General features: G+C 33.6%; 1 protein-coding gene across 1 annotated transcript in view; it reads left to right on the top strand.

The window, feature by feature from the left end:
• Positions 1–27,876, top strand: part of Col5a2 (collagen type V alpha 2 chain) — a 133,716-nt gene that overhangs the window by 59,011 nt on the left and 46,829 nt on the right. Inside the window, exons 2-11 of the mRNA XM_026389042.2 lie at positions 5,120–5,344; positions 8,965–8,978; positions 12,651–12,683; positions 13,645–13,677; positions 15,849–15,902; positions 21,102–21,212; positions 22,501–22,578; positions 25,986–26,030; positions 27,002–27,055; positions 27,448–27,501. Coding sequence (XP_026244827.1) covers positions 5,120–5,344; positions 8,965–8,978; positions 12,651–12,683; positions 13,645–13,677; positions 15,849–15,902; positions 21,102–21,212; positions 22,501–22,578; positions 25,986–26,030; positions 27,002–27,055; positions 27,448–27,501 — 701 coding nt within the window. The remainder of the gene's footprint in view (positions 1–5,119; positions 5,345–8,964; positions 8,979–12,650; positions 12,684–13,644; positions 13,678–15,848; positions 15,903–21,101; positions 21,213–22,500; positions 22,579–25,985; positions 26,031–27,001; positions 27,056–27,447; positions 27,502–27,876) is intronic.

The following is a 27,876-nucleotide window of genomic DNA, read 5'->3' as shown; positions in this document are numbered from 1 at the left end:
TTGCTAGTGGGTAGAATAGAAGGTGGACTCAGTTCTCTTTGTGGTGTTTTTGCATCTATGCAGGAATTTGAGCCATGTGTTCGGAAAAAAAAAAAATCTATGTCAAATGCATTAGCTGCTTGAAATTCACTCTTCCAGATAGAATTGTAGACGAGCATTGCATGTGTAATATCTGTAGTTCCAGTTTCACATTTTGGCCACATTTAGATTTCCCAGTGGTACATGGAAAGAAACCAAGGCAGTCCCTAATATGAGTTTTTTCTTTTTTATATTTTCCATTTTAAGTAAAGTAAAAACAGCAGTTTTACTGGTTAACTGAAAAGCCTTTGCACATGAGGTTGAAATGCATTTAATGGCTTCATTGAAGAAGCCACCATCTTCACAATTTATTTAAACATGCTTTATGTGTATGCTGCACTGAAATATTGTGACTTGTCTTCTTTTCACTTTCTTGGATTTCAAGAAAATGTTTAAAAGTTATCTTCTAATAAGCTGGACAATGGCTCATGCCTATAATCCCAGCAATTTTGGAGGATGAGGTGGGAGAATAGCAAGTTTGAGACCAGCCTGAGTAACATAGAGACCTTGTTTCAAAACAAAAAATAAAAGGGCTAGGATGCAGCTCTGTGGTTCAGTCTCCAGTACCACTCAAACAAACAAAGTTAATTATTATAATTGTTTTATAATGTAATATGATTGCCCTTATTGGAGCAGAAATTTATTTCAACTCAAATAATCATTGAATGGCTATTCTTACTCAGTTGGTACAAGGAAAGAAGGAGAACATAAAAAAGTAATAATTTGAATAAGTAGCTTGGAAATAGACTTACATATAGGGGTGATCATTAGAAAGTAAAACTGTGGAGTAGATTGAAGAATATGAGATTTAATAAACAAACAAACAAACAAAAATCCCTCCATAGGCCTTCCCCCTATCCAACTACCCACCTACCATCCGACAGACCTTGAGGTTCAGGAGGAAAGAAATTATTAAAGTATGTAGCTGAACCTCTCAACTGGTTGCTTCATATGTTTCTAACTTTTAAAACTTTGAGGATTAGGTAAAGAGATAATGGAGGCAGGATCATTGGCATTTGTTCATTAGGTTGTAAAGGAAGAAATGAATGCTCTCCCTCATTGCTTTTCCCTTACGGAGCTCAATACTGCTACAGAGCTGAAGGAAGGGAGAGATTTCCTTCGAAGAGTCTCTGGAACCCACCCATCAGCTGGAGTTTTCCTGTGCATTGTTGAAGGCTGACTGTGGCTTGGTCCAGAGTCATACATGGGATGCTTTGTTGCTACCTCCTTTGTGACAGTTGAAAGACTTTCATAGTCAGGGAAGCTTTAAATAATGTCAATTCAGACCTTCACAATCCCCGAAGGAACATAGGTCAGCTGGCTCAGGAAGGTGATTGTTTAAAATATGAGCTGTTATGACTGACACAGTCTTCCTCTTTTCTGGCTGCCCAGAAGACTGGACATCAGAGACACCCTTGGCAAGAAAGATCATGTGACCCATTTCCTTTTCATGCTAAGTAAGAGCCCTAAATGTAATCCTCTTTAGGAATTTCAGGGAAGACAGCTAAAAGTGCTATCTTTTTAATAAGCATATGGATGAACTAGTTATTTTCTTCCTTCATTTCCTTATGCATTCATCAAAGATGCACATGCATTTATCAAAGATACTAAATGTAAAGCTTGCTGAGATGAGCACTGCTCTGGCACTGCTCTGGCTCCCAAGCAATTCACAGTCCAATAGGGGCAAATGATTTGGATACACACTCATCTATATAAGAGATTTAACATTCTTGTAACACACAAGCCCCTTTACATTACGTGTGCAAGGAAGAATTTTAGTTAAGTTTTAAAAGCTAATAGCACTTGGGATGCTTCCACATTTTAGTCATAATGCATAATTGTGCTATGATCAGAGCTGTACAAATATTTTCTTTAGTTTCTACAAGTGAGAACTTTAGCCATGTGATTTAGAATTGCCTATCTCTGGGTCAGTCCAAAGGTTTCAATGTGGCCATGTCTATACAGGCTTTTCTGCACACAAAAAATACTGTATAGGAAGGAATGGAGAGACAGGGCGTAGCCCATAGCTGGCAAGCAGCCTTATTATAATTGTCTATTATAATAAGGTGGTGGATTTGGTCTGCCATCTAGTGATTAAGAACTGAATCTTAATTAAATTTAAAAGCCTATAAGATTTATGAAAGATAAATCTATGAGAATATGAAACATACAGGACAATTGGGTTGATTTCAAATAAAATGTAGTCAGATGAAATACATCTTTTCTAGGGTATCAGTGCCAGGACTTTCAGAGATGAAGTCATCATAGATTCAATTTGTTGAAATGTTCAGTTAGGGGGAAAGAATCTTGTAGCTTGAAAGATAAAATTTGCAAGTACACAAACACAGAATCTACAAAATAAAGAAACTACTATCAGATTTCTGCCTGTCCTTCTAAATTTTGAAAAAGTTAACCAGAAATAGCAAAAAATACAAATAGGAAAAAACTGTTGGAGCTCTTTTTCATATTGTATGAAATACTTGTTTACACAAATACTTTAAGTAAATACATGTGTATTTTTTACTTTTGTGCCCTAGATCAAGGCTTCAGATGTCAGTTTGGGTTAATTTTATGATTTGGTTAGAGGACTCAAGAAGACAGTATTAAATTTCTGAGAATATTATGTGAAAATTTTCTTAGTTATTTTTATTTTACTGTGAAATATGTGAATTATTATGTCACTACAACTTCATGCAATTTTTTTCAACAAATTGGCTACAATTTTGTTTTCTATTTTACTTTTCACTTAAACATCTATGTACAAAACAAAAGGGATGATCTAATCATATGGTACAAAACTACCATGTGGGATTGTGAAAGCTGCTGGACACCCTATATTTTCTACCCACTGTTTCTTTGCATGTGTCTTTTATTCAGACATGAACAGTGAGAGTTTGCTGAGTTTTCAAGCCCTCTGTGTTGTGTGTGGATACTTATGTGGGTCAAGAGAAGGCAGTGAATGTGGTTTTTCATCTCTTTGCCATTTAAAAGCATTCCAACTAAATTTCCCCATCATCTTAAATTTAATTATAAATTTTCAGGGGAGAGAGACCAGAGATGAATCAGACTATAAAACTACCTTTTAACATTTCCATTTAAAGAAAGTAATACAGTGACCCATTTCTTTGTCCCTTGGGTTGAGGTCACCTTGTCCTAAATTTCCCGGAAGAAACTGCCTTTCTATGTGTTAGCACAGGACTGAGAGAATGTGTCTTTTTAATTCAACCCGGAAGGAGACCAGAAGAACAGCATTGAGTCACTCCCTGAAAGGTTTCCCACACACTTTAGTGATATCTACTTGTCAACCTTACTGCATGCCATATTGTCTTTGTTTTGTATATTCTCTATCCCCAATATCTATTTCATCAGTGATGTAGCATGTGTCTACATATGTCTCCAATGATCTTACATTTTATTATAATAATAAATTTTATATATTGAAATTTTAAAAATGTTAATTCTATTCAACTAATGTTAATAGATTATAATTTATGTATTATTTTTATTTATTATGTAAATAAAAGTAATACCCCACAGTATAATATATGGCATATATTACTATTATATATATATATATTATAGACATTACATTCCACAATGGTAATACATATTTTTGAGGACCTAACACATATGCTTTCAATATTTTGCATGTTCACTTCTAGACACTTACCCACTTGCCTTTCCATAAATGTGTGTGAATGTTAACTCCCTTTCCCCACACCTGCTGCCACCCAGGATGTGGAAGGGAGGAACAAGCTAACTGTGCTTACAGTGTTTTGCATTTTTCAGACCGTGGTATTTAATACTTGTAAATCATATGCCTTTCTCAATCATAAAGCTGAATGAACGAAGTTATTTTTAATTTAAAAAACTATGGATATTATCCTGCCCTCCCCGCCCGCTTTTTTTTTTTTTTTTAATGCAGGTCATGTTTTTGGAAATATTTGTCATGGAACACTGTTGTTTAAAAATGATTATTCAACTAATCATTATGCTACTTATTTGATATTTACATTTCTCATTGATTTTCACAATAACCTTGCAGAAAAGCACATCAAAACATGAGTCCTCTTTTCCTCTTGGTTTTGATGCTTCTGATAGCATTGTGAATATACAGCCAATATTTTGTTTTTTAACTGTGTGCCACGTGGTAAAAGTCTTCTGATACTGACGTAACAGACTAGAAAGAGCGTCCTTCTTATAAAATAGCTTACAAATTGTGTATATGTAGTATTGTGCTTTGAAATGATTTTCATTTGCCAAATATCTCTCATGATAGAACAAATATATGAAGGTAAAGCACTGAGAAAAATGTTTTACTGGTTTTGTTGATAAGTATAATTGATAAATACAAATTGTATAGATATGTTCTTGGGTTAACATGGCTATCCTAACTGTAAGTAATTTTCATTTAGTTCTGCATTATCATTTGAGTATATTTATATTCCAAATGATATCTTTCAAAAATTGATTATGAATATACATTTAAATTTTATTTTTTCACAGTCCAAAGTTAATACTGTGAGATTAAGGTAGCAAACCATTATGTCAGGTTCATTCCACTGCCACAATTTTCCTATGTACATATATAAAAACAACACATTGAATCTCACCATCATGTACATCCATAAGAATGGAATTCTAACTAGATAAGATATATTCCATACTTGTATAATCATATCAAAATGGATTCTATTGTTGTACATAACTAAAAAGAACCAATAAATTAAAAAACACAAAAATAAAATAAAAGTCTGATTATAAAAAGAATTAGCGAGCCATTATTTAGATTCCCTCCTTCCATTTCTATTTGAGAAATGTTGAGAGGAGGTTCTTCTAAAGATGTAGTGCTAAGCATTGGAAATGCCTTGAGGAACAAGGTACTCCTGGTCCACAACTATCTGGTGTTTATTATCTAGTGGAGGACATAAGAAAATAAAGTGAAAATAATTTAGATCATTCTAATTGTAAGAAACTAATGAGTAGCTGAAATTCCAAAATTTCAGATTACTAACCTCCTTTTTTTTTCTTTTTACTTTAGATGAATTTCTTTATGAAGAGACCTGCACTCAAAATGGCCATATATACTTAAACAAGGACATTTGGAAGCCTGCTCCTTGTGATATCTGTGTCTGTGACAGAGGACATATTCTCTGTGAAAAGATAGAGTGTGAGGAAAATCTCCCTTGTGCTGATGCTGTGACTCCCCCTGGGGAGTGCTGTGCTTACTGCCCAGTGGTATCTGGAGGTGGAAACACCAATTTTGGTAAGAATGCTCAGGGCCAGCTGAGAATCGATTCCATGAGTCATCTTTCTAGTTTCAATGTTCTTTGCTCTCAGGGTTCAACAATCCAAGAGAATAAAGTAATTTATACAGTGGCCTCTGGGGGTTATGATTTTTCTTGCCTACCTGCTTACCTTCATATTATATAGAAGCAGACAGTAATTTCTTGTCTTTGTAAATATGCAGAGGAATTCTTTTGCTGAATTTTGAGTGATTATGTCCAAATTAAGAATTCCTTGTACCTCTTAAGATGGACATTTGTTACCATATCCACAATGGATGCCTGCAAGAAAGTGTTTTTTTTTTTTTTCTTCCTTTCTTTTTTTTTTTTTTTTGGAGGTGGGAATTGAACCCAAGGTGCTCAACCACTAAGCCCTTTTAAAATATTTTATTTAGAGACAGGGTCTTGCTAAGTTGCTTAGGGCCTTGCTAAATTGCTGAGGCTGGCTTTAACTCATGATCCTCCTGCCTCAGCCTCCCAAGAGTCTGGGATTACCAAGAGCCATGTGCCAGTGCACTCGGCAAGTGTTTGGTTTTCTGCAAAATCCCCTTTAGTGCCCAAGAAGAGATATAAAAAAACACATTTATCTTCCTAGGTACCTGTGCTTCTATAGGACATAGAATAATTATTCCTAACATAATTTAGATGTTTGTTCAAGGTACATTATTACTATTGAATGATAATGAATTTTTGCCAGAGTACTTCTGTTATATTGACTCGTAAATGAACCTGCTTTTTTATGTTGCCAAAAGAATGGAGTGGATTTCTAAAAGAAAAGAACAATATAAATTGCTGGTTTAAAAAACATTTTTGAAGAAAAAGTATATGTCTTTAGCAGATTGTATGTATTTGATTAAGAATACATATGTTAAGGAGATTTGCACATAAGGAAAATAAGTTCATATTTGTCTTTTCATGAACTAGGTAAGATTGATTTTACATTTACCTCTTCTCCTCTTGGTTATCATTCAATAGTAACAATGTACTTTAAACAAATACCTAAATTCAGTTTTCAGCACTGTGATAAAATAAAACATAGGAAGAATTTAAAAAAATAGAGACATATTTGGGCTACCTGAAGCATATACAGTCTTCAAACAAGCCCAGAAATGAAGTAAACCTGTGGGGATAAGTGATAAGTCCCCCTTTACTAGTGAGGATGATGATGGGAAACATCAGAAGTTGGCACAACATACAACTTCCTAAGAATAGCTGGTCTGGAAAAGTGTAATGAGTTTTAAGATAAATGATGAAAAACTCCTGAAAACAGTTTTATATAAATAAACTATGAGTAAAAAGGAAATTGAGTTCAGTTAAATCTATGAGAACAAGGACACACTGGTAAATGTGATACCATAGACAAGCTGAAGAATATACTTTACATATAAAGAAATTCTAGATATAAATAATTAAAATATCAATGATATTTTCCCCTGGCTATATCTTCAGCCTCAGTGTGTTTTGAAAGTGGAACAAGAGGGGCTCGGGGATGTAGCTTAGCAGAAGAACACTTGCTTAGAATACGTGAGGCCTTGGGTTTGATCCCCAACACTCAAATTAAAAAAAGAAAAAAAAATCACATAAACATAGGACAGGAAGAACTAACAATTTTTAGCAATGGTCCTTCAATATGACAACATTCAAAAATTTCTTATAATCAAATAATTGTAAATTAAAAATGTACTGAGCTATCATATTTTAAATATCAGATTAACCCAAATCAGTATGTTTGCTTGCACACTACATAATGCCTGTGAGAAAATATGTGCACTGATTGTGGGAGTACAAAGTAGTCAACCTGTATAAAAGGAATATTGGTAATATATCTAATTATAAAGGCTTATACTCTGGGACTCAAAAGGGCATTAGGGAGTTTATCCTACAAATATACTTACATGTAACCATGTATATAACCATTATTTGTTATAGCATTATTTATAATAGAATGACTGTCTATCCAAGCTTGCCTGTGAAAACCCCAGATTGTACCAACCTTCCTGGCATAGTAAATAGTAAATAATAACTCTCACCTTCACACTTCAAACTGTCCTAGTTAAGTAATAAATTAGCAAAAGACTAGAAACAACACACATATCCAACATGACATATCAAGGAAATGTCAGTTTAATAGATTCTATTATGTTCACGCAATGGAACCCTGAAATATTTTTGATAAAAAACAACAAGGAAACAATTTATTTATCTGCAAAATTCTCTAATATTTAAATAGCTATGAGATATACAGACAAGTGAAAGATAGTATTGAAAAACAGGAAGAAGAAATTTTTATATATGTGAGAAGAAACTTGAAAACAATATGCTAAAAAAAGTGACTTCTAATGGAGGACAGAAGAGAAATAGAGAAGAGATGATGGAACAGAAGGTTTTTCATGGTGTAACTGGACACTTTTAATACATGTTTGTGTTTAAAACATGAATGAAAAACTTTATTCATTAAATAGGCTGAAAACAATAGAGAACATTGATTATAAATAATTCCTAATAATTTTATAAGGAATTTTCTAATTCAATTAATTTTTTTTTTTATTGGTCGTTCATAACATTACATAGTTCTTAATACATCATATTACACGGTTTGATTCAAGTGGATTATGAACTCCCGCTTTTACCCCGTATACAAATTGCTGTATCACATCAGTTACCCTTCCATTGATTGACATATTGCCTTTCTAGTGTCTGATGTATTCTGCTGTCTGTCCTATTGTCTACTATCCCCCCTCCCCTCCCCTCCCCTCCCCTCCCCTCCCCTTTTCTCTCTCTACCCCTTCTACTGTAAATCATGTCTTCCATTTGTATTCTCTTGACTTACCCCTCCTTACCTCTTATATGACATTTTGTATAACCCTGAGGATCGCCTTCCATTTCCATGCAATTTCCCTTCTCACTCCCATTCCCTCCCACCTCTCATCCCTGTTTACTGTAAATATTCTTCTCAAGCTCTTCGTCCCTACCCTGTCCTTGTTTACACCCCTTATATCAAAGGAGTCAGGATAGCATCTTCAACAAATGGTGCTGGGAAAACTGGAAATCCATTTGCACCAAAATGAATCTGAATCCCTATCTCTCGCCGTGCACAAAAGTTAACTCAAAATGGATCAAGGAGCTTGATATTAAATCAGAGACACGGCATCTGATAGAAGAAAAAGTTGGTTATGATCTACACGCTGTGGGATCGGGCTCCAAATTCCTCAATAGGACACCCATAGCGCTAGAGTTAACAAATAGAATCAACAAATGGGACTTACTCAAACTAAAAAGTTTTTTCTCAGCAAAAGAAACAATAAGAGAGATAAATAGGGAGCCTACATCCTGGGAACAAATCTTTACTCCACACACTTCAATTAACTTTAAATGTCATATAAATGATATGAAAAATATCAACATCATGTCAGAAAGAGGATGCATTATTTTGCTTTTGGTGGAAATACTGATTCATAACAACTTTTGAGTTCTGCTTACTGGTATTAGGACAATTTGTTTACATTACATTCTGAGTGCACAAAAATCCTATTAAATATTTAGCATGTTCTCAACGATTGTTTCTCCACAAAATAATATGTTTATTCTTTTCTTTTTATAGGCAGAGGAAGAAAGGTGAGTTTTACTCTGCATGTTTCTTTTTTTATAAGCAGAATTCTTTCTACTACTGTCCACATAGAACTGTGCTCTGAAATGGGTGAAAACCTTTTGTAAAGTACAAAAAACATGCAAATTCATTGTGAAAAATAAATGAGCACAGTCCAGCTACTATGCTTATAGGCTACAAATGATTCTGTTATAGTTAGTTTTTGTTCTTATATCTGTTTCTGCCAGAAAGTTGTGAACTCCACAGGCACTGAGAACGTGTTTTATCAAGCTTTGTACTTCTTGTACTTATCACTATTCTTAGCGTATGTTTTACACACATGAGAAGCCCAATACACATTTGATGGAAGAGAGGAAGGAAGAAACAGGAGGATGAGAGAAAGGAAGGAATTAAGAATGTTAGTTCTACTTTGGTGGAGTTGTGGCTCCTTTTTCATGGTTTGAAAAGTTGAGAAGCTGAAAAATTTGAGAAGTTTGAAAAATTTTGAGAAGTTGAAAAAAAATGTTTAAGAAGATGAAAAATTTACCAAAATACATAGCTTACACTCTTCTGCCTTCACTGCCTCCAGGGAGGTTAAACTGTAATCCTGGAGAGGAGCTTCATGGTCATGAAGACCAAGGTGGGAGACACTCATGACCCTCGTCAGCGGACCTGCATGGCCACTGGTCATCAGGACACAATCTCATCAAGTTCCTTTCCCCTTGTCTCTGCTCTCAGCTCCTTAGTTTTCTTAAAAAGTTGTGGTATTTGCTTCAGTCTTATCCAAATATGATTTCCCCAGAGATCAAGAATGTAGAAATGAGCAATGACTTCAATTTTCACGGCAGATATCAGACAGATGACAAGCTGATCTACATCTTATTTACTTTTGCACAGAATGGAACTTAAAGTGCTTTATCAGATAATCAGATAAAGTAATGCTATAGCTTCATGATCAATGAGAATGATGTTGTCTGGGGCATAGGCCAGACAACTTGGCACTTTTTAGTTCAGAGAGAAATACCATAAAAGTATATTACAAGTAAAGTAAACACAAGTAAAGTTATTTTTATTTGAATATTTATCATAGAAGAGAGAATACCTATACTTACCCTATTTTATATATGAAAGCTAGAATAAATTGAAACTTAAAAGATTGACATGGGATTTAAGCAAACTAAATAGATAGATGAAAGATAGATGGAAAGATAAATGACACGTAGATAGATTCATCTATGAAATAGCAAAAAGAAAATAATAACAAAGTAAGAACTGCCTGTAATTACTAACTGGTTAGAAATTACCCAACTTACTGAGAGGCATCTGGTAGGCTTGTCATCCACACCCTTCTCTAAAAGCAGTGTGGGACAGCTGGGTGAAGGATATGCTCAAAGTAGCTGCCATTCACCATACTCACAATATGTGCCACTATTTGGCTTGCCTGATTTCATTTATCAGGTGTGATCAGAAACAGCAAAGCTGAGCAATGCTATAAAAATTCAGTGTGTTCTTGGTTTATATCCATATTGATTTTTACTTATGATTCTTATTCACTCATTCAAGTTAATCCCAATTACTGAGCCTTTTAAAATGTCTTTTTATGAGGCAAATAATACAGATGAGGTAATAGTGGGAAGAAAAACACCTTTTCTGCCTCTGTGGTGAAGACATCCTATGACGATTATGAAATATTATCTACATGTTATTAGTTGATCAGTGAATATAATTCTCATCTGAAATCTGAGTAAACTTTTTGTTTCTCAGTGAATCTGAAAATTAAATTCTGTAAAACTTTAGAAATCCTCATTTCAAATAAAATAATGTATTCAAAACCCACATTAATAAAAACAGTGAAGATTAATATTTATATCTTGTGGCTTATATCCAAAACAAGAAGTTCATGTGATCATTGGGAAGTTTATTATCAAAAATTGGTAATTGAGAACTTAATGTTATTATGGAACAATGGAATGCTTATGTAATATATCAAAAAGCCTACTGTTTACTTAAAACATATATCAGAGAATTTCATAACCTAAATACAAAGCATGAATAAAATCTGTAATTTGCTTGTGGGTTTCTTAGAATGGAAATTTTACCACTATCTTCTCAGGCTATTCCACTTCTCTCACTTTGGCGAAATCATTTTTTTTTTCCCTCTTTGTAGTTGTTTTTCTAGACTTATTCCAGAAGGAACATTTTTTTTTCAATATTGTTCTTATGAAGTTCTTCATTCAGTGAATACAAATTATATGTACCCTTTCTAAGCAAACCAAAATGATTCATCATTTCAAAGAAATCTCTTGCTATATATATGGAATGCCAGGATGTTAACAGTCGTTATCTCCTGGGTATGGAGGAGGATAGTTTTTACTATATATTTTCTCTACTTTCAAAAATCCCCTTTTATGAACACATATAAATTTTAATTAGACAAAAGAATAACATGTGAAAGGAAGAAATTAAACACACTAGAGCTCATTCACTACATTTTGGATGTGTAATTGTTTAATTCATATGCATGCACTCTCCCCAATTGTCCGATGAAAGAAATTATTTCATAGAGAACTTCTATGTGCCAGACTGAAAATTTAGAATAAACTAAGACAAAATACTGGCCTTCAGGAGAATAAAATCTCTTTTTTTGTGGGGAGTGGGTTATGGGAGATTGAACTCATGGGCACTCGACCACTGAGCCACATCCTTAGCCCTGTTGTGTATTTTATTTAGAGACAGGGTCTCACTGAGTTGCTTAGTACCTTGCTTTTGCTGAGGATGACTTTGAACTTGTGATCCTCCTGCCTCAGTCTCCTGAGCCCCTGGGATTATAGGTGTGCTTCACTGTGCCCAGCTATAAAATCTCTTTGAGGACAACTCCTGAAATAAATAATATGACTTAATATGTGATAAAATTGAATATAAAGGTATAACTCATCCAATATTCTTCAACCTATGTGTCTGATATCATGCAAGGTGTGTACAAATTTTGAAATTCTGAAGTTCTAGGAATCAAAAGAAATTCCATCTCTGTTATTTTTGCTACCTCTGTTCTGAGAGCAAATAAACTGACTTGACTTTATGTAGTTCAAGTTATGATAGTCCCATGTTATTTTTATTTTCTTATTTGATTGATGTTTCCATGACTGCACTTTTGCACTTTTATTTTTATCAAGTTAGCACACTTTTTCTCTTGCTATTTTTAATATTTTTCCATGAGTTCTACAAAAGGAAAGCAAGTGGCTCAGGAGTAGCATCTCACAAGTTACTGGAAACCATACATATGTTATACACTAAGAGAGTGAAATTCAAGTATACAAACATTTCTGTATTTTCCTGTGTATCTTTAACTTTTGGGTAGTTTGTTCAATGGTCCTTTTTTTTTTAACATTTTTCATCACAGTTATTTCTTGCTCTCGTTGATTTTTTGGATTTGATCCTGGTAAAAACTGAAGGGAACCAACTTTATATCTTTCAAACATGTTGTATTAATTTTTTCATGTCCTTCAGATGAGTAGTAATTATTTTCATGAATAATGTCTGACTAAGTACCCGAAATATAGATTGTTCATTTTCTTTTCTCATGTCATGTTTTACATTTCTTAGAAATCCAGAATGTTCATATGGCTTATTCTGATATTACATACTCATACCCAATAAGACATTATAGTGTACTGAATGAAATTTTTCTCCCCACTTCTTAGGGTCAAAAAGGAGAACCAGGATTAGTGCCTGTTGTAAGTATACATATATACATTGTTTTCAAATATAACTATAATATAGTTGTATATAATTTATTCCTCTCAAAAAAGGAAATTGTTTTATAACTAAACTTTTAGTATTACACAAGCAAGCCAAAAGAGATGAATTAATGCAATATTTAATGATCCGTATTTACCTTTTATAATCCTATGACAAAAGGTACAAAAATATAGTTTTGTACAATTCAGTATATTGCATGAAGATAGATATACATTGATAGTTAATATTAGTATTACTATAATAGTTTAATATTATTATTACTATAGTTCCACACTTTGGGAAATATGTGATGTTTTGATCCTGATTGAAATCCCATTTTATGTAATAATTCTTACCACTTCTTTACTTATTGATGATCAAAAAATATATTATCAAGTAGGATAAAAGTTCTTCAATCACCATTCTTACTAATTTTAAAGGTGTTATAATCTGTCAGGACACAAAATTATACACATTGATTTATTTGGCAGTGTTTGAATTTTTGCTTTTCTTTTAGATCTGCTAATTTTTCACAAAGATTGCCTAAAAATAATCATTTAAATCATTTTTGCACTTATGCGTATTTACTGTCTTTGGTTCTGAATGTTCTACAAATGTTTATTTAAGATGCATTTAAGGAAACTTAAGTGTTGAGAAGGTAAGTAATCATTCAAAGTCAGTCCAGGTGGTAAGGAGTTGTGTCAGGATTTGAACACAGCACTCTTGGGTCTGGCACTGGTACTCTTAATCACTATAGCAGTACTGCCTCCTGATATTGGAATTTAAATGAGATAATATCTCGACTGATAAAGATAGGAGGAAATGGTATCAATTAGCATCAAGTTGTTTAAATAGAATTCATGGTGCTTTTGCCCTTTTTTAGTTATTCCTGTTTGTGACTATTGACTTTTCTGAATCTTGGTATAAAATTTATAGATTTTCTTGTTTATTGTTTAGGTAACAGGCATACGAGGTCGTCCTGGGCCTGCAGTAAGTAGTTTCCTTCTGTATTTATGATACTATTGTGCTTTCCGAGATACTGAAAATCTTTGTTAACATTTAAATTATTTTTCAAAGGTAAATGTGACAGATCTTGTTATTCTCATCACCTCAAACAGTATTTTTAGTAATCATTAAGCTTCTGTGTCCCACAAGCTCTCATCATATATAGAAGGAATCAAGCTACAAATAATTATCATCTTTTGATGTAACAATGACGATATCCTGGTGAGCAACAGTACTGTTAAATGTCTTTACTGTGCAGATGCTCCTCAATGTACAAGGGGTGATGTTTCAATAAATGCATAATGCATATCTAGAAAATATCATAAATTGAAAATGCACTTAATACATTGGCCTACTGAACACCCCAGCTTGGTGCAGTTTGCTGTGGGATATATGATGCTCCTCTTGTGATCATGTTGCTGACTGTTGCTGTCCAGGATCATCAGAGGGTATCATACCATACAGCACCAGCCCAAGAAAAGATCAAAAGTATCTTTTCATCAAGATACTGGAAATCTTTACAGATATAATACCCACATGTAAAAAAAAAATGATATTTGGTTTCTTGAAATGATTTGCCTTGAGCCATCTTCAAGTTTAGGCATTCCTTCTCAGTGAGGAATGATACATAGGATATAACTTAATTAAAAAATTGTTGAAGTTGATGTCTTCTCATGTGTTAGTGTTGCTTGTTGGTTATGTGAAAGACAAAACAATCTACTATTACATTATTAATTTTAATTGACCTTGTTCATCAAAACCAGATCATACATGTCTATTGTTGAACCATGATCAGAGTGGACTACTTTTACATACTTAAATCATATATTAGTATTGCTGCAGAATTTGACTAATTATATATCAAAATAACATTTTTATTTCGCATTCAAGACTATTTCTGTTTTGTTTAGAGTTAACTAGGTGGATAACACCCCCCCACACATATATTTTAAGTAAAATATTAGTACAACTTTAACATACCCTCTGTAATTCTTCAGAAGCTTTTGCTTCTAGACATACTGTTGAATTGGGCATGGTGGCATGCACTTATAATTTTGGATACTTTGTAGGCTGAGGCAGGAGGATAGTTGGTTCAATGCAGGCATTTGGGACCAGGCTGGGCATCATAGCAAGACCCTGTCTCTCTCACAAAAAAATAAAATTAAAAATTAAAAATTTTAAAATTATATATGCATATATATATATATATATATATATATATATATACAAGACACACACATATATATTATATGTATATATGTGCATATATATACACATATGTATATATATATGTGTGTGTGTATATACACACACATATGTGTGTATATATATAAATATATATGAAAACAAGAACAAAGTGCCATTTGGTGAACTGGGTAAATGTGGAATCTAATCTTCATAAATCTATTAAAATTATCCTTCAAAGAGAAATAAAAACCCCTGGCAATTTCATTTCCCTGAAACAAAAACAATCAACCAAAAAAAAAAAAAACCTATTTTAAGATATCAGTACAATAAGACCACTTTTGAAATACAAAAGTCATTTATTATTTTAAGGGAGAGATGACAGCAATTATGATATGGAAAATTAGAAGTAGGTCTTAAATAAACAATGGAAATGATATAATATTTAAAGTTAAGTGAAAGAATGATGTCAATGTATATAAAATAGTAGCAGGGTAACTGGCTATTCTTTGTTTTGCTTTCTTCAGCAACTTGAACAGTGATGAACAATTTTGAGTATAATATACCATCTTGGATTTATATACTCACCTAGATAATTGATAATTTTTCTAAATCTGAACTGTAACTTTCTGTTCCCAGAATTTAATGGCAAAAGCTTTACCTGGTAGATGATAGCAAAAATGATTTTTAAAAATTTGTAATTACCAATCAAGCTAATGTATTTAGCTTATTGAGCTCCCTGGTGCTATAATATGGTATTAATTCTTTAAAGACCTTCAACTTCACAGCTAAGATAAACAGTCTTTCTATGTATACAGAATTTCTATAGGTGCATGGCTTTGTTCACCAGTCTTCAACCGCCCTGAGTTAAAAATGTGAGGTTTCCATTTTCCAATCTCATTTAACAAGTCTTTAAAACAAATGCATTCAAAGATAAATGTTTGCATACCTAATCATCATTTCTGTTTCAGGGACCTCCAGGATCCCAAGGTCCAAGAGGAGAGCGAGGCCCCAAAGGAAGACCTGTAAGTTGACAAGGAGCTTCCTTTTTGTAAAGTGTTCTAAGCAGGCCCCTCTATGCCATGATCCCTGAGGGTGGCAAGGGCACTGTTCTTCTGCTACATACATTAAAAACTGCAAAAAGCTCAGGTCATGAAGTGATTGTATAGCTCTCTTAATTCAGAAGAAATTAGTATGTATTAATTGCTTTTTATCTTATTAAATAATCCAAATGATATTTTTATGTCCTTTGTGATGTCAAATTAAAATAAATAAAATTTAAGGAAACATGGTTAAACATATCGTGTTGTTTTCAGAAGTTGTCAGTCATGAATAAACAATGCTAATAACTTACTGTCAAGATAAAACATCCAAACTCTGTGATCTATAGCTGCTGTAAGAATAATGAAACTGGACAGAGGAGGAGAATTAGGAAAGAATAAAATGCACCTTCAAGTGGTTGCACATTGCTTCCCAGGTAGCACTTTGCATTTTTAATTGAGTAGCTGCTACAGGGATATCAAGGAATAATTTTAAAAATCAACAGTTCTATTACCAGAAAATGGGGATACCTTTTAAATTAAAATAATTACTTCTATACCATTGAGATAAAACATGAGAGTATTTTATATTCTTAAATTTTTCTCTCATTAGCAATCTGTGCAGAATATTTATTATTCTAAGTCTTAGGAGTACAATTCTTTCTCTTTCTTATATGTTACCCCAAATATATAATGTCTTTCACAAATTGAATAACTGGATTAACTTATGTATTGCTGTTATTATCCCACATTTCCCATCAGAAAAAAAATAGGTTGCTTAATTTTCTCTCTGATGGTGTCTACTAGAACTTAACTCTCAATGTGTTTCTATTCATTTAAGTATGTATTTACCTGTATCTAAATGGGAGGAAATAAGCAAGGAAGCAACAGACAACTTTGAATATATGAATAAGGACAAAATTTGTATCATGTCTCTGGGCACTTTTGCTGATGGCTTCATCTTGTTACTGTTTTATGGTTCTACATGTGTCCAAGTGCAGGTGGAAGTTGCTCTAAGAATAATAGATCAGACTTCCAAAATTCCTTATAGTATCCAATGGGTCTACTCCTCAACCTTCTTGTTTTTCTTCTCTTCCCTCCTTAGTATATGATGTAGTTCATTTCTTTTCTTAATTAGGCCTGAGACAGTCAATGCTAATTGGGTATGTGTGTGTGTGTGTGCGAGTGCGCGTGTGTGTTGTGTATGAGTTTGTGAGTGGGAAAAGAGTGGAAAGTAGTTATTTAGGAGAAAGCAAGATAATCTTGACAGATACTCAAGCAGGGCATCTCTTCCTCTTTTAATTCTAGCAGGTAGTGTTTTGATGGCAAGGGTTTAATCATTGGTTGTCTTTAAAACTAAAAAAAAAAAATTGTTTGTGACTTTTGCTGATATCCCCAATATAAATACTCTTACTACTCTGACTGATTTCCAGCTACCAGCATATCGCAAAATACCCATAGGCAGAGTGTTTTGCTTGAGTTTTTAAATCTTCTAGGAACTGATTAACTGGACTGAAGTTATCACTGTGACAATATAGAGTGGTATTAGCATCATAATACCCCAATTTTTAAAAATAGTACTGGGGATACAGCAGGACTCTTCTACTGAGCTACATTTACAGCCCTTTAATTGCTGATGAGGATGTTGGGGGGAAAAGGTACACTTTTACATTGTCAGTGGGAATGCAAATTAGTATAACCACTTTGGAAAGCAGTAAAGTGATTCCTTAAAGGACTAGGAATGGATCCACAATATGACCCAACTATTCCACTCCTTGGTATTTATCTGAAAGATCTAAAATCAGCATATTATAGCAATACCTGCACTGTTTATAGCAATGCAAGTCACAATAGCCAAATTATAGAACCAGCCTAAGCACCCATCAACAGATGAATGGATAAGCAAAAGTATAGTATATATACAGTATGGAGTAATTTTACTCAGTCATAAAAGAATGGAATGTCATTTGTGGGAAAGTGGATGGAACTGGAGAACACCACTCAGACTCAGAAAATCAAGGGTTGAATGTTTGCTCCCACATGCGAAAGCTAGAGAGAAAAAGAAGGGAAAAAAGAAGAAAACCTCATGAAAATCGAGGGGAGACTAATAGAGTTAAGGAAGGGGATGTAGACGGAAGGAGGAGGGGAGTGAGTGGGAAAGCACTGGAGACTCACATCTACTAAATTATGTTAGGTCTATGTATGCATATTCTATGATGAACCATATAATTATAATGCGCTAAATATGGCAATCACAATAACAGAAGAGAGATCAATTGAGTTGAGCAAGTGAATAGGGGGAGGGAGGAATAGAGAGAAAGAGAAGGTACTAGGTAATGAGAGAAATCAAACTACGTGCACATACAAATATGACACAATGAATTCCACTATTGTTTATAGTTATAATGCACCAATGAACAAGAATAGTTAGTTAAAAGGGAAAAAAAAAGAATCATGAATTCCATTTTTCTCCTCCTACTTCCATTATCATCAAACAGTTTAGAAGGCTTAAGATGTGCAGCAGTTTCTCAACCTCAACACTATTTATATTTTGAGCCAGGTAACTCCTTATTCATTGCAGGATATTTTGCAGCTTTACCCACTGGATACCAGTAGCAACCCCCAAATCCCATCAAAATGTAACAATAAAAAGTCTCTTGATGTTGCCAAATTCAGGCAAAATTGCTCTGGGTTGAGAACTACTGGTATAGAGACACTCAGATGAAGCCTTTAGCACCAACCAACCATCAGCATGACTGTCTCTCATCACAAGCCCTTAGTTTTAAGTATACTGTCTAGGTAAGTTCACAGTGAAAAACTAGTAACAAACCTATCAGGAGATAGATAGTCAATGGTATACTGAATTCCAATTGCATGTGATACTTAACCTCATAGGTATCAGTTTCCTCATCTGTAAAATGGGAAATGTACTAACTACCAGATCAACATTCTATAGTGTGTGTGTGTGTGTGTGTGTGTGTGTGTGTGTGTGTGTGAATGTGTGAGCATGCACATGCATATGTCTGTGTGTGGCACTATTATCCAGCAGCAAATAAAATCAATAATTCTGGGTCATTAATATTTTTTCTCCTTGTGAATGTTTAAAGGCTGCCACCTAGTGGCCATCTACAAGTATTTTTTATTGCAGTTGCAGCCAGAGATATTAGTCTCTCGGGGGATGGGAGAAAATTATAATTAGAACATTTACCTTAATAAAAGAATTATGTAATTCAGTTCATTCTAAAATATAAAATGTGTTTTAATAGATTCACAACTTGTGATTTATTTGTAATATTTATCAGTAAAATGCTCAATATTATATATTTTTTCTTATTCTTACATGCAATCTTCTTTATGTTCACTTTGGATTAGTTTCACTATTAGGTTTTTATTAGCTTTTATCTCAGTTTGTATACAAATAATACATGTATACTATTTAAAGTGAATTCTATGAAGGAATGGATGGGCCATCAATGAAAATGTGAGTTGTTTTCAGATGAGATTTTCAGTATTAATCATTAAAAATTAGAGAAATGCACAGCTATTTTTGAGAACTAATATTACCCAAACTTCTGAATAGTCATATGGACACTAAATGTAATTTTACATTTTGCCTTTGGAAATGTCATTGGGAATAGAGATTATGTTTTAGGTCACTTTTTGTATATTTTAATAGCTGTTTATCATTTAGCAAGTAAATATTGCAAAAGCACAGTAATAGTCTTCCACACCAGCCTCTAGGAGTATGTCACACTTTGTGTGCCCAATGAGGATGCACATTCAAGAGTTTCCATATCCATATTGTGAAGGAGTCCTAGATAGCAATCAAAATCAGCCTCTATTATGTGTAAAGAAAAAAATAAAGTGCATTATCAGCAGTTTAGAAGTCAGAAGGATTTTATTTGTAAAGTATGAGAATAATTTTCCAAGAAATTATTTCTTAAAACATAAAATTTTCAGACTATTTTTCTACTTCTACTTGAAAATATAAATTTTTTATTTATCTTACTATTCCAAGAAATAAACATGTCTATATGAATACTTGGACACATTAAAATAGCTTAAACTACTTTATGAGTAGCTATTACACCATCCTCCCCCAAGTCATCATATGGGAACTGCCCTGGCCACCACCTCAGCTTGTCCTGCACTGTCTCTGACTGCATTATCATCTCATATGTGAACTGCTCCCTGTGGGCCAGTAGCTACACTCAGTTAAGTATGAAAAGCTTCTTTTCCTATTAACTTCTAACTTGCTTTCCATATTTTTCTCAATCCCTGCTTTTAATGATAAAAAGCACACTGTCATAACTTCTTTCCTCCTTCTTTTCCTTTTAAAGCTTGTTAAGACTCTTAAGATGACAAACCAGAAAATACTTAACAAGACTGCTGAGACTGCTGAGGTTAGGGGTGGAGCTTTTTCAGAGCTGAGGACGTGGCTGTTCCCCAAGCTGCCTTCAGAATGTGGGCTAGAAGGGTGGAATTTGGCAGCTAGAAATCATTGCTCACTTCTCTGAGGCCTGGACTTGACCCAATCCTGGTGTCTTTGCCTCTGTTTTCTCATTGGTCTAGTCTACCTCTCGCAGTAGGAAGGAAAATAAAATATGCCAGAATGGAAATGCTAAAGAAGAATGACATATGAAAATGTATTTCACATGTATCGAGTGTCTACTATACACTGGAAACTATGTAAAGCATTAAACAATTAGATGGAAAAACCCACAAACTCCAATGAAGGGGCCCTTACATTTTTGAAGGGTGGAGTAGTAAAGAAGTTTAGCAGACACATACATACTTAACTGTAATCTAAGAAGAATGAATTTAGGAATTGGTGATTAAATAACCTTGAGCAATGAAACTCAACCAAATTAAAAAAAAAAACTCATTCTAGAATGCTGTTGAACTGAAAGCAATTTTATGATTATTCCAAGAAGACTGATTACTTGGGGTTTAACATGTCAAGTAAACTTCTTACTCAAACTATGTCCCAGTGGATGAAACTTTGACCAGTACTGAAATCAACAGTGTTAACATAGATGATGAAATTACTCTAAATGGCTAGGTTGCCATTCATTAAAAAAAAAAAAAATTGGCATAATTGCCATCGAGGCATTTGTGGCTTTAACTTTATACTAAGTAAATATGTGGCAGTGGGTTTTAATGTCCACTGGTTTGTGTTTCCAGGGTCCTCGTGGTCCTCAGGGAATTGATGGAGAGCCAGGTGTTCCTGGTCAACCTGGTGCTCCGGGACCCCCTGGACATCCATCTCACCCAGGACCTGATGGCATGAGCAGGGTGAGTCAATGTCACATTTGGATAATATATTAAATTACTAATTTATCATTATGATTTTAGATTGTGTCAGTTCACATATTGATGATGGACCATGACAGCTATTAATTGAATATAGCATTTCTCTGAACAACATGAAATTGGGAAACTCAAAGTAGCATCTTTTAAAGTGTTGCTTCAGATTATTTTACTCAATGTAAGTTCTGGACTCTGTGAACTTTGTTGTTTCCACTGATTCTCAAGGACCACTAGCATTGTTTCCCCTATGAACTAAAGGCGGGTTCTATCTTTATCCTCTTGCTATTCTCTAGGTTAGAAGGCTGACAAAATTTGCCCCATATCCTCCACCAAGAGAGGAGACCCATCTATGATGACTTATATAAGGCTGTTGAGTTAATATTAAAAATTTTTGCCTCATTATTTCTCAATTTTTAGTTTTCTGCCTGAAGTAAAATAAAATGTGTGTCTCTGCCTTTGAATTCTCTGAGGCCAGCATAGTGAATGAGCAGTAGACTGCACAGCGTAACAAGAGAACATATGGAGTCTGAAAACCATTTTTATTTTTTAACAATTCATACATCTGCTCTCAACTGATTGTAGAAGGGATTGCCAATTTTTTTAAACAATACATGCAACTTTTTCCCACTAAATCTTGGAATTAATATAACTGCTGTAATATAGAGGAACAATTTTGGTCAATTTGATTGCCAGAGCTTTTTAAAATATGAAAGACAATAGGTAAAACTGTTCCTAGTTTTTGGAATATTCTGAGGTTCACTAAAAGGATTATATATTTTTTTTCAAACACAAATGCAATTAAAAGTTTACTTTCTATGAACAAATAAAGTAGAATGCCTTCTGCATAAAATAGTCTAAAGTGGATTCTGGCATCTTCGGGACAAATGTTTTCAAAGTCCTCTTTTATTATTTGTTTGGGTATTTGGCATTCTCTAACCCACAGGAAGAAATCAGATAAAGAGATTTAAACCTGAAATCAATTAGACTAAGTACTGACAAGCGTGATCCATGATTTGTCGGAACGTGTGTCCTGTCTTATGTAAGAGTTGCTCTGAAGCAGGGTACCTATGAAGTGATCTGGAGAAGAATGACAATGAAAGCACATACAGTAGAAAACAGCCTGAACCTTTTTCCATGCTGTAAAGTCAAAGTTTAAAATGATTCTTAGAAGTGTCATTCTGTAAGAATTATAGAGAGTACCTTTCTCAATTTAAAAAGAATGTCGATGTATATCTTTTACTGTGGAAATAATGTCAACACGTTGTTTTTATAGCCTTTTTCAGCTCAGATGGCAGGGTTGGATGAAAAATCTGGACTTGGGAGTCAAGTAGGATTGATGCCTGGCTCTGTGGTAAGCATACATTTTACTGATTGTCAAAGTACTTGCAGAAAAAATAAAAACAGAGGCTTGAGTTAACTACTCAAGAAGTGGTATGGGTCTTCTGAAACACATCCATCCATCCATCCATCCATCTTTCCATTTAATTATTTATCAAAGGCTACTAAATATCAGCTAAAAGCCCAGTGGTGTTCCATTCATAAACATGCAAAGCACTTGTGAAATTAATGAAGAACTGTCTGTACACTTCATCTCATGTTTAAAGAAAACAAACAGATTTTAAGACATATAACCACCACTCTCACACAACAAAATAGTTCCTTTATCATTTAAACAAACAAAAAAAAAACCCTGTTTTATGATGTTGTTAGAAACATGGATTTGGCATAATTTTGAAATCAGAGATATTTTGCCATTCCCATTTCTTTTATTTCCTACTTATTTTGATATTTTTTTTCGGGTTGCTCTAATAATCTATGGTTCCCCAGCTGGGCCTTCTCATTATCTCTATTATCTTTGGGCCTTCTCATTATCTCTATTATCTTTGGAATTTGTCAACTGCACAAAGGATTCCCTTGTTTTCTGGGCAAGTACTTTAACACAGATATTTGAAGGAATGGAATGTCATTGAATGAGTTAACACTTTTCAAACCAAATGTCCCATACTTTTTTGATCACAACATAATTCAAAATCATTCCAGACTGGTGGAATTTCAGGCAATAAGAAGTGTAAAGTCAGACCTCACAGATAATTACACTGCTAGGGCCAGCATTATAGATACCCTACATGTTACTTGTATGTTTTTTAAATTGCTAGTATATATGGTGTCATTTAATGGTTATTTGGGTATTTTTTTCTGCTTCTATTGGTGTATGCTAATTATATAGAATGTTGCCTTTGATGGCAGTTTATTTATTTATTTATAGATACATAAAAAATATAATTTGATTAATTTCACTCCCTAAACTCTGCAACATTTTCCCCTTCTCCCTACCTCTGATTCCCTTCCTCTACCCTAATAGTGTCCCTCTACTTTCATGCATTTTCTTTTCATGTCTAATGTTTTCCCCCTCTAGTTTACACATATAAGAGAAAACATATGATACTTTTCTGAGTCTGGCTCAAAATCATAGACTCCAGTTTCACCCATATTTTTGCAAGTGACATAATTTTGTTCTTCTCTGTGGTTGATTAGAATTCCATTGTGTAGATATACCACATTTTCTTTGTCCATTCATCTGTTGGTGGACACCTAGTTGGTTCCATAATCTGGCTATTGTGATTTGTGTTGCTACTACTAAACATGGAAATATTTGTATCTAAATTACGCTGGTTAATTTTTTGGGATCATACTGACAAATGGTAGAGCTAGGTCATACAATAGGTCTACTTTTTGCTTTTTGGGGAGCCTTTCTACAGATTTCCGTAGTGGCTGAACTGATTTAAATTCCCATCAACAGGGTACAAGACTTGCCTTTCCCTTCTGCATCCTTACCAGCATTTATTGTTCTTTGTATTCTTGGTGATTTTTTTTTCCATTTGCCATTCTAACTGCAGTGAGATGAAATCTCAATGTAGTTTTAATTTGCATTCTGCTGGTGGCTAAAGATGTTGAACATTTTTTCATATAATTGTTGGCCATTTTTATTTTTTCTTTTGAGAAGTGTCTGTTCAGTTCATTTGTCCATTTATTGATTGGGTTATTTGTTTTTTTGATGTTGACCTTTTGAGTATTTTTAATATATATTCTGTGAGAAGATGAGCTAACAAAGTTTTGCTCCCATTCTGTAGTTGCTTCTTCATTCTGTAATTGTTTCCTTTGTTGTACAGGTTTTTAAACTTCCTGCTGTCCCATTTATTAATTCTTTCTCTTATTTCCTAAGTTATATGGGCCTTCCCATTTGGGAAGTCTTTGCCTGAGCCTGTATGTTGAAGTGTTTCCCCCTTTTTTTCTTCTAACAGTTTTAAAGTTTCAGATTTTATACTTAGGTCTTTGATTCATTTGGAGCTGACTTTTGTACAGTGTGAAAGAAATCGAGTTCCATTATTCTACTTTTGGATATCCAGATTTTTCAGAACCACTTGTTAAAAGAGGTTCTCTTTTTTAGAACATGTCATTGGCACCTTTTTGAAGAATGACTATAGCTGTGTTCCTCTGTCTTCTATTCTGTTCCATTGGCCTATGTGTCTTTTTATGCCAGTACCATGCTGTTTTTATTTCTAAGGCTCTGTGGTGTACTTTGATGTGAAATATTGTAATGCCTCTGTCTTTGTTCTTTTTGCTCAGGATTGCTTTGTCTGTCCCAATCATTTGTTCTTTCATATGGATTTTAAGATTGTTTTTATTTGTTCTGTGAAGAATATACTCATAACTTATAGAGATTGCTTTGGACTTGTAGATCACTTTTGGCAATACAGTCATTTTAACATTAAGTCTGTCTATCAGTGAACATGGAGCCATTTCTTGATGTCTTTTTACCATCTTCTAGTGTTCTTTGCAATTTCTTTTTTTTCAGCATTTTGTAATTTTCCTTGTAGAGGTTTTTACCTCTTTGTTTAGATATATTCTTTAATATTTTAATTTTTTGTAGTTATTGTGAATGAAATTATCTTCCTGATTTCTTTTCCCAATATGTATGAATTTTTATCTTTGGAAGTTTAAATTACATATGTGTTTATTTTTTAAAGGGGCTTTTATTTTATTACTAGCTAAAATTTTTGATCAATGCAAAGTGAAGTTTCAGTTTTTTGGCCATAAGAACAAATTTGATTTTAGTTGAATCAATTTGACTTTATAAAGACTGGCATTTTAAAAATTGTATAGTCATACAGTTTTAAATTTTCTTAAATTGTACTTTACTTTCCTTTGCTGTGCCTCAATGTAATAATTTTATTTTAAATGACAGAAGCCTATGCTGATCCTTTCAATGTATGTTGTGAAGGAAAGAAATAATCCAGAAATCTCAGTTCCCTGAAAAATTTTAAACTGATATTGAAAATAATGTTATCAATATTGTTGACCTGATAAACGTTTATTTGACTTGTTCATTTACATCATAAGAATTATTTTCTGTGAAGTCGAAGGACTACTAAACAGGCAGTTTGAAAACTTTTTGCCTGCTAAGCTTTTTCTCTTCAGATGTTCTGGTTTATACATTCTTGTCCTGAAGACATTGGGTGCAGGCATAATGCTTATTTCTCTTTATGACACTGAGGGTGTATACGAAATCATTCCAAGTGTTGTTCAAGCTTTAATCTCCCTGAATTTGTCTGCCTTTCAGATGAGGGCAGATGGATAATGTCATCATTCCCCTGTCAAAGATTCACTTTTCCAGATTCTAAAAGCCAAGCCAACATTTAAAAAATATTAATCATTATGAATAATACTATACAACTTTTCTTCTCATTTGTTTTTAAGGGTCCTGTTGGCCCAAGGGGACCTCAAGGTTTACAAGGACAGCAAGTAAGTCTTTTTCTAATTAAATTGTATACTACAGTAAAGAAATATGTGAAAGCAAGCTCTATGTGAGACGACTATTTGGGGCAGGCCTTTACATTGCATAATTCTAATGATCACTTTGGAATCTACTAAATAATTTTCACTCACTTAAAATATATGCAGTAGTTTTTCAAAGTTTCTTCATTGTACTAAATTTTTATCATCTGATTTCTTTATGTGACTCCCCTCAAATACCAGAAATTGTGTGTCTTTGCCCCTGAAATAACAAATCATTTTCTTGGTTTGTGATGAAAATTTTCATAATTGATTATGTACCATCTCAAGGCTATGAAAACAGATTATATCATGGCATTACCATGTGATATTATTATAAATACAAGTCAGGGTGATCATTCTATAGAATATTTAAAAAGAACATAGTACTATGTATTTTCTTTCTATGCCTAGCAAATAGCAGTAAAACTGTGATGCAGAGCTATTTTATTTGTTGCAATGATTTAACAAGAATTAGGAAATGTTTTCTTTATTTTTTTTTATTTTTGGGGGGAGCATAGGATTGAACCCAGAGGTGGGCTATCACTGAACTATATCCCCAGTCCTCTTTACTTTTTATTTTGAGACAAGGTCTCACTAAGTTGCCTGACTGGCCTTCAACACATGTGACACTGTACCCATCAGGAAAAGATTTCTGAAAAGAAAGAAAGGAAAAATCTTTAGCTCAGTCTAGGTTAGCTGATCCTATGCTAGCACTGTTCAAGGTCATTAACCTGCATTAATGATCTAAACAGCCTAATGGAGTAAGTTCTATTGCTATTCTCATTTTGCAAATTAGGAAATTGAGTTATAAATAGATTAAGTGACTTGCCCAAAAGGGTACGAAAATGAAAAGTGCCAGCCATCTGAATAACCACATAGAGATTTGGTGTTCTATTTTCCTTTGGTTTGTATTTAATCATTTTTCCTCTCAATTTTAGGGTGGTGTAGGACCAACAGGACCTCCTGGTGAACCTGGTGAACCTGGACCAATGGTAAATGTCAAGTAAGCCTGTATACTCAGTTACATGCTGGTCCACCCTGATAATGATATAGTTATTTATTTTTCAAGGTCCTCTCTAAAGTAGTAAAAAATGAAAATTTAGTTTGAGAGAACTTTATCATGGACTATAGTTAAGCCGTATGTTTCTTATGGTGGAGTATTTAAATTCAAAGGGATATGTATAGTAGACAGTTACTGAGATATGTGTATTAGTGCAATAAACCTTTGAGCACATGATCTGAAGGATACAAGATAAAAGCTAAAATTGTAATAAAACTATTTTCTCTGATATATTTTTATTGTTTCAACAAATTTTAGATTATATTATTGGCAGGAAGAGGTAAATATTCTTTTTTCCTCCTTTCTGTTTTGCTTTGTCATTAGGGTCCAATTGGTGCTCGGGGACCAGAGGGCCCTCCTGGCAAGCCTGGTGAAGATGTAAGCTTTTGTTTTTCATTTTGCTTTTAAATTCTAAAGAGCCTAAGAAGGAGCTAGCATGTTAACAAGAGTGCTCTGCAATAATTAATTTTATTTTCCCAACAGTTTTATCCTCCATTATATTCAATCTAACTTGAGAACTCAGAATAAACTTTTACAAAAATGTAAAAGAGTTCTTAAGTTTGATAGTATAATATTATTAGGTACTGTCTGTCTCCTATATTGCTCAGGATTTCCATTTAGATTTCTCTATGAGATATTATGAAGTCTTAATTAAGTGAAATTTTCAAATTATGTTAATAGTAGAGTGCCAATATGGCTCCTAAAAGCTTAAAAAGTAATTTCTTGAATTGGAATTTTAATTAAAGGTAATTT

The sequence above is a fragment of the Urocitellus parryii genome, chromosome 1 (genome assembly GCF_045843805.1).
Source record: "Urocitellus parryii isolate mUroPar1 chromosome 1, mUroPar1.hap1, whole genome shotgun sequence".
Classification (NCBI taxonomy): Eukaryota; Metazoa; Chordata; class Mammalia; order Rodentia; family Sciuridae; genus Urocitellus; species Urocitellus parryii.
Note: the sequence above shows the minus strand (reverse complement) of the source record. Positions and strands in the feature narration are given on the sequence as shown.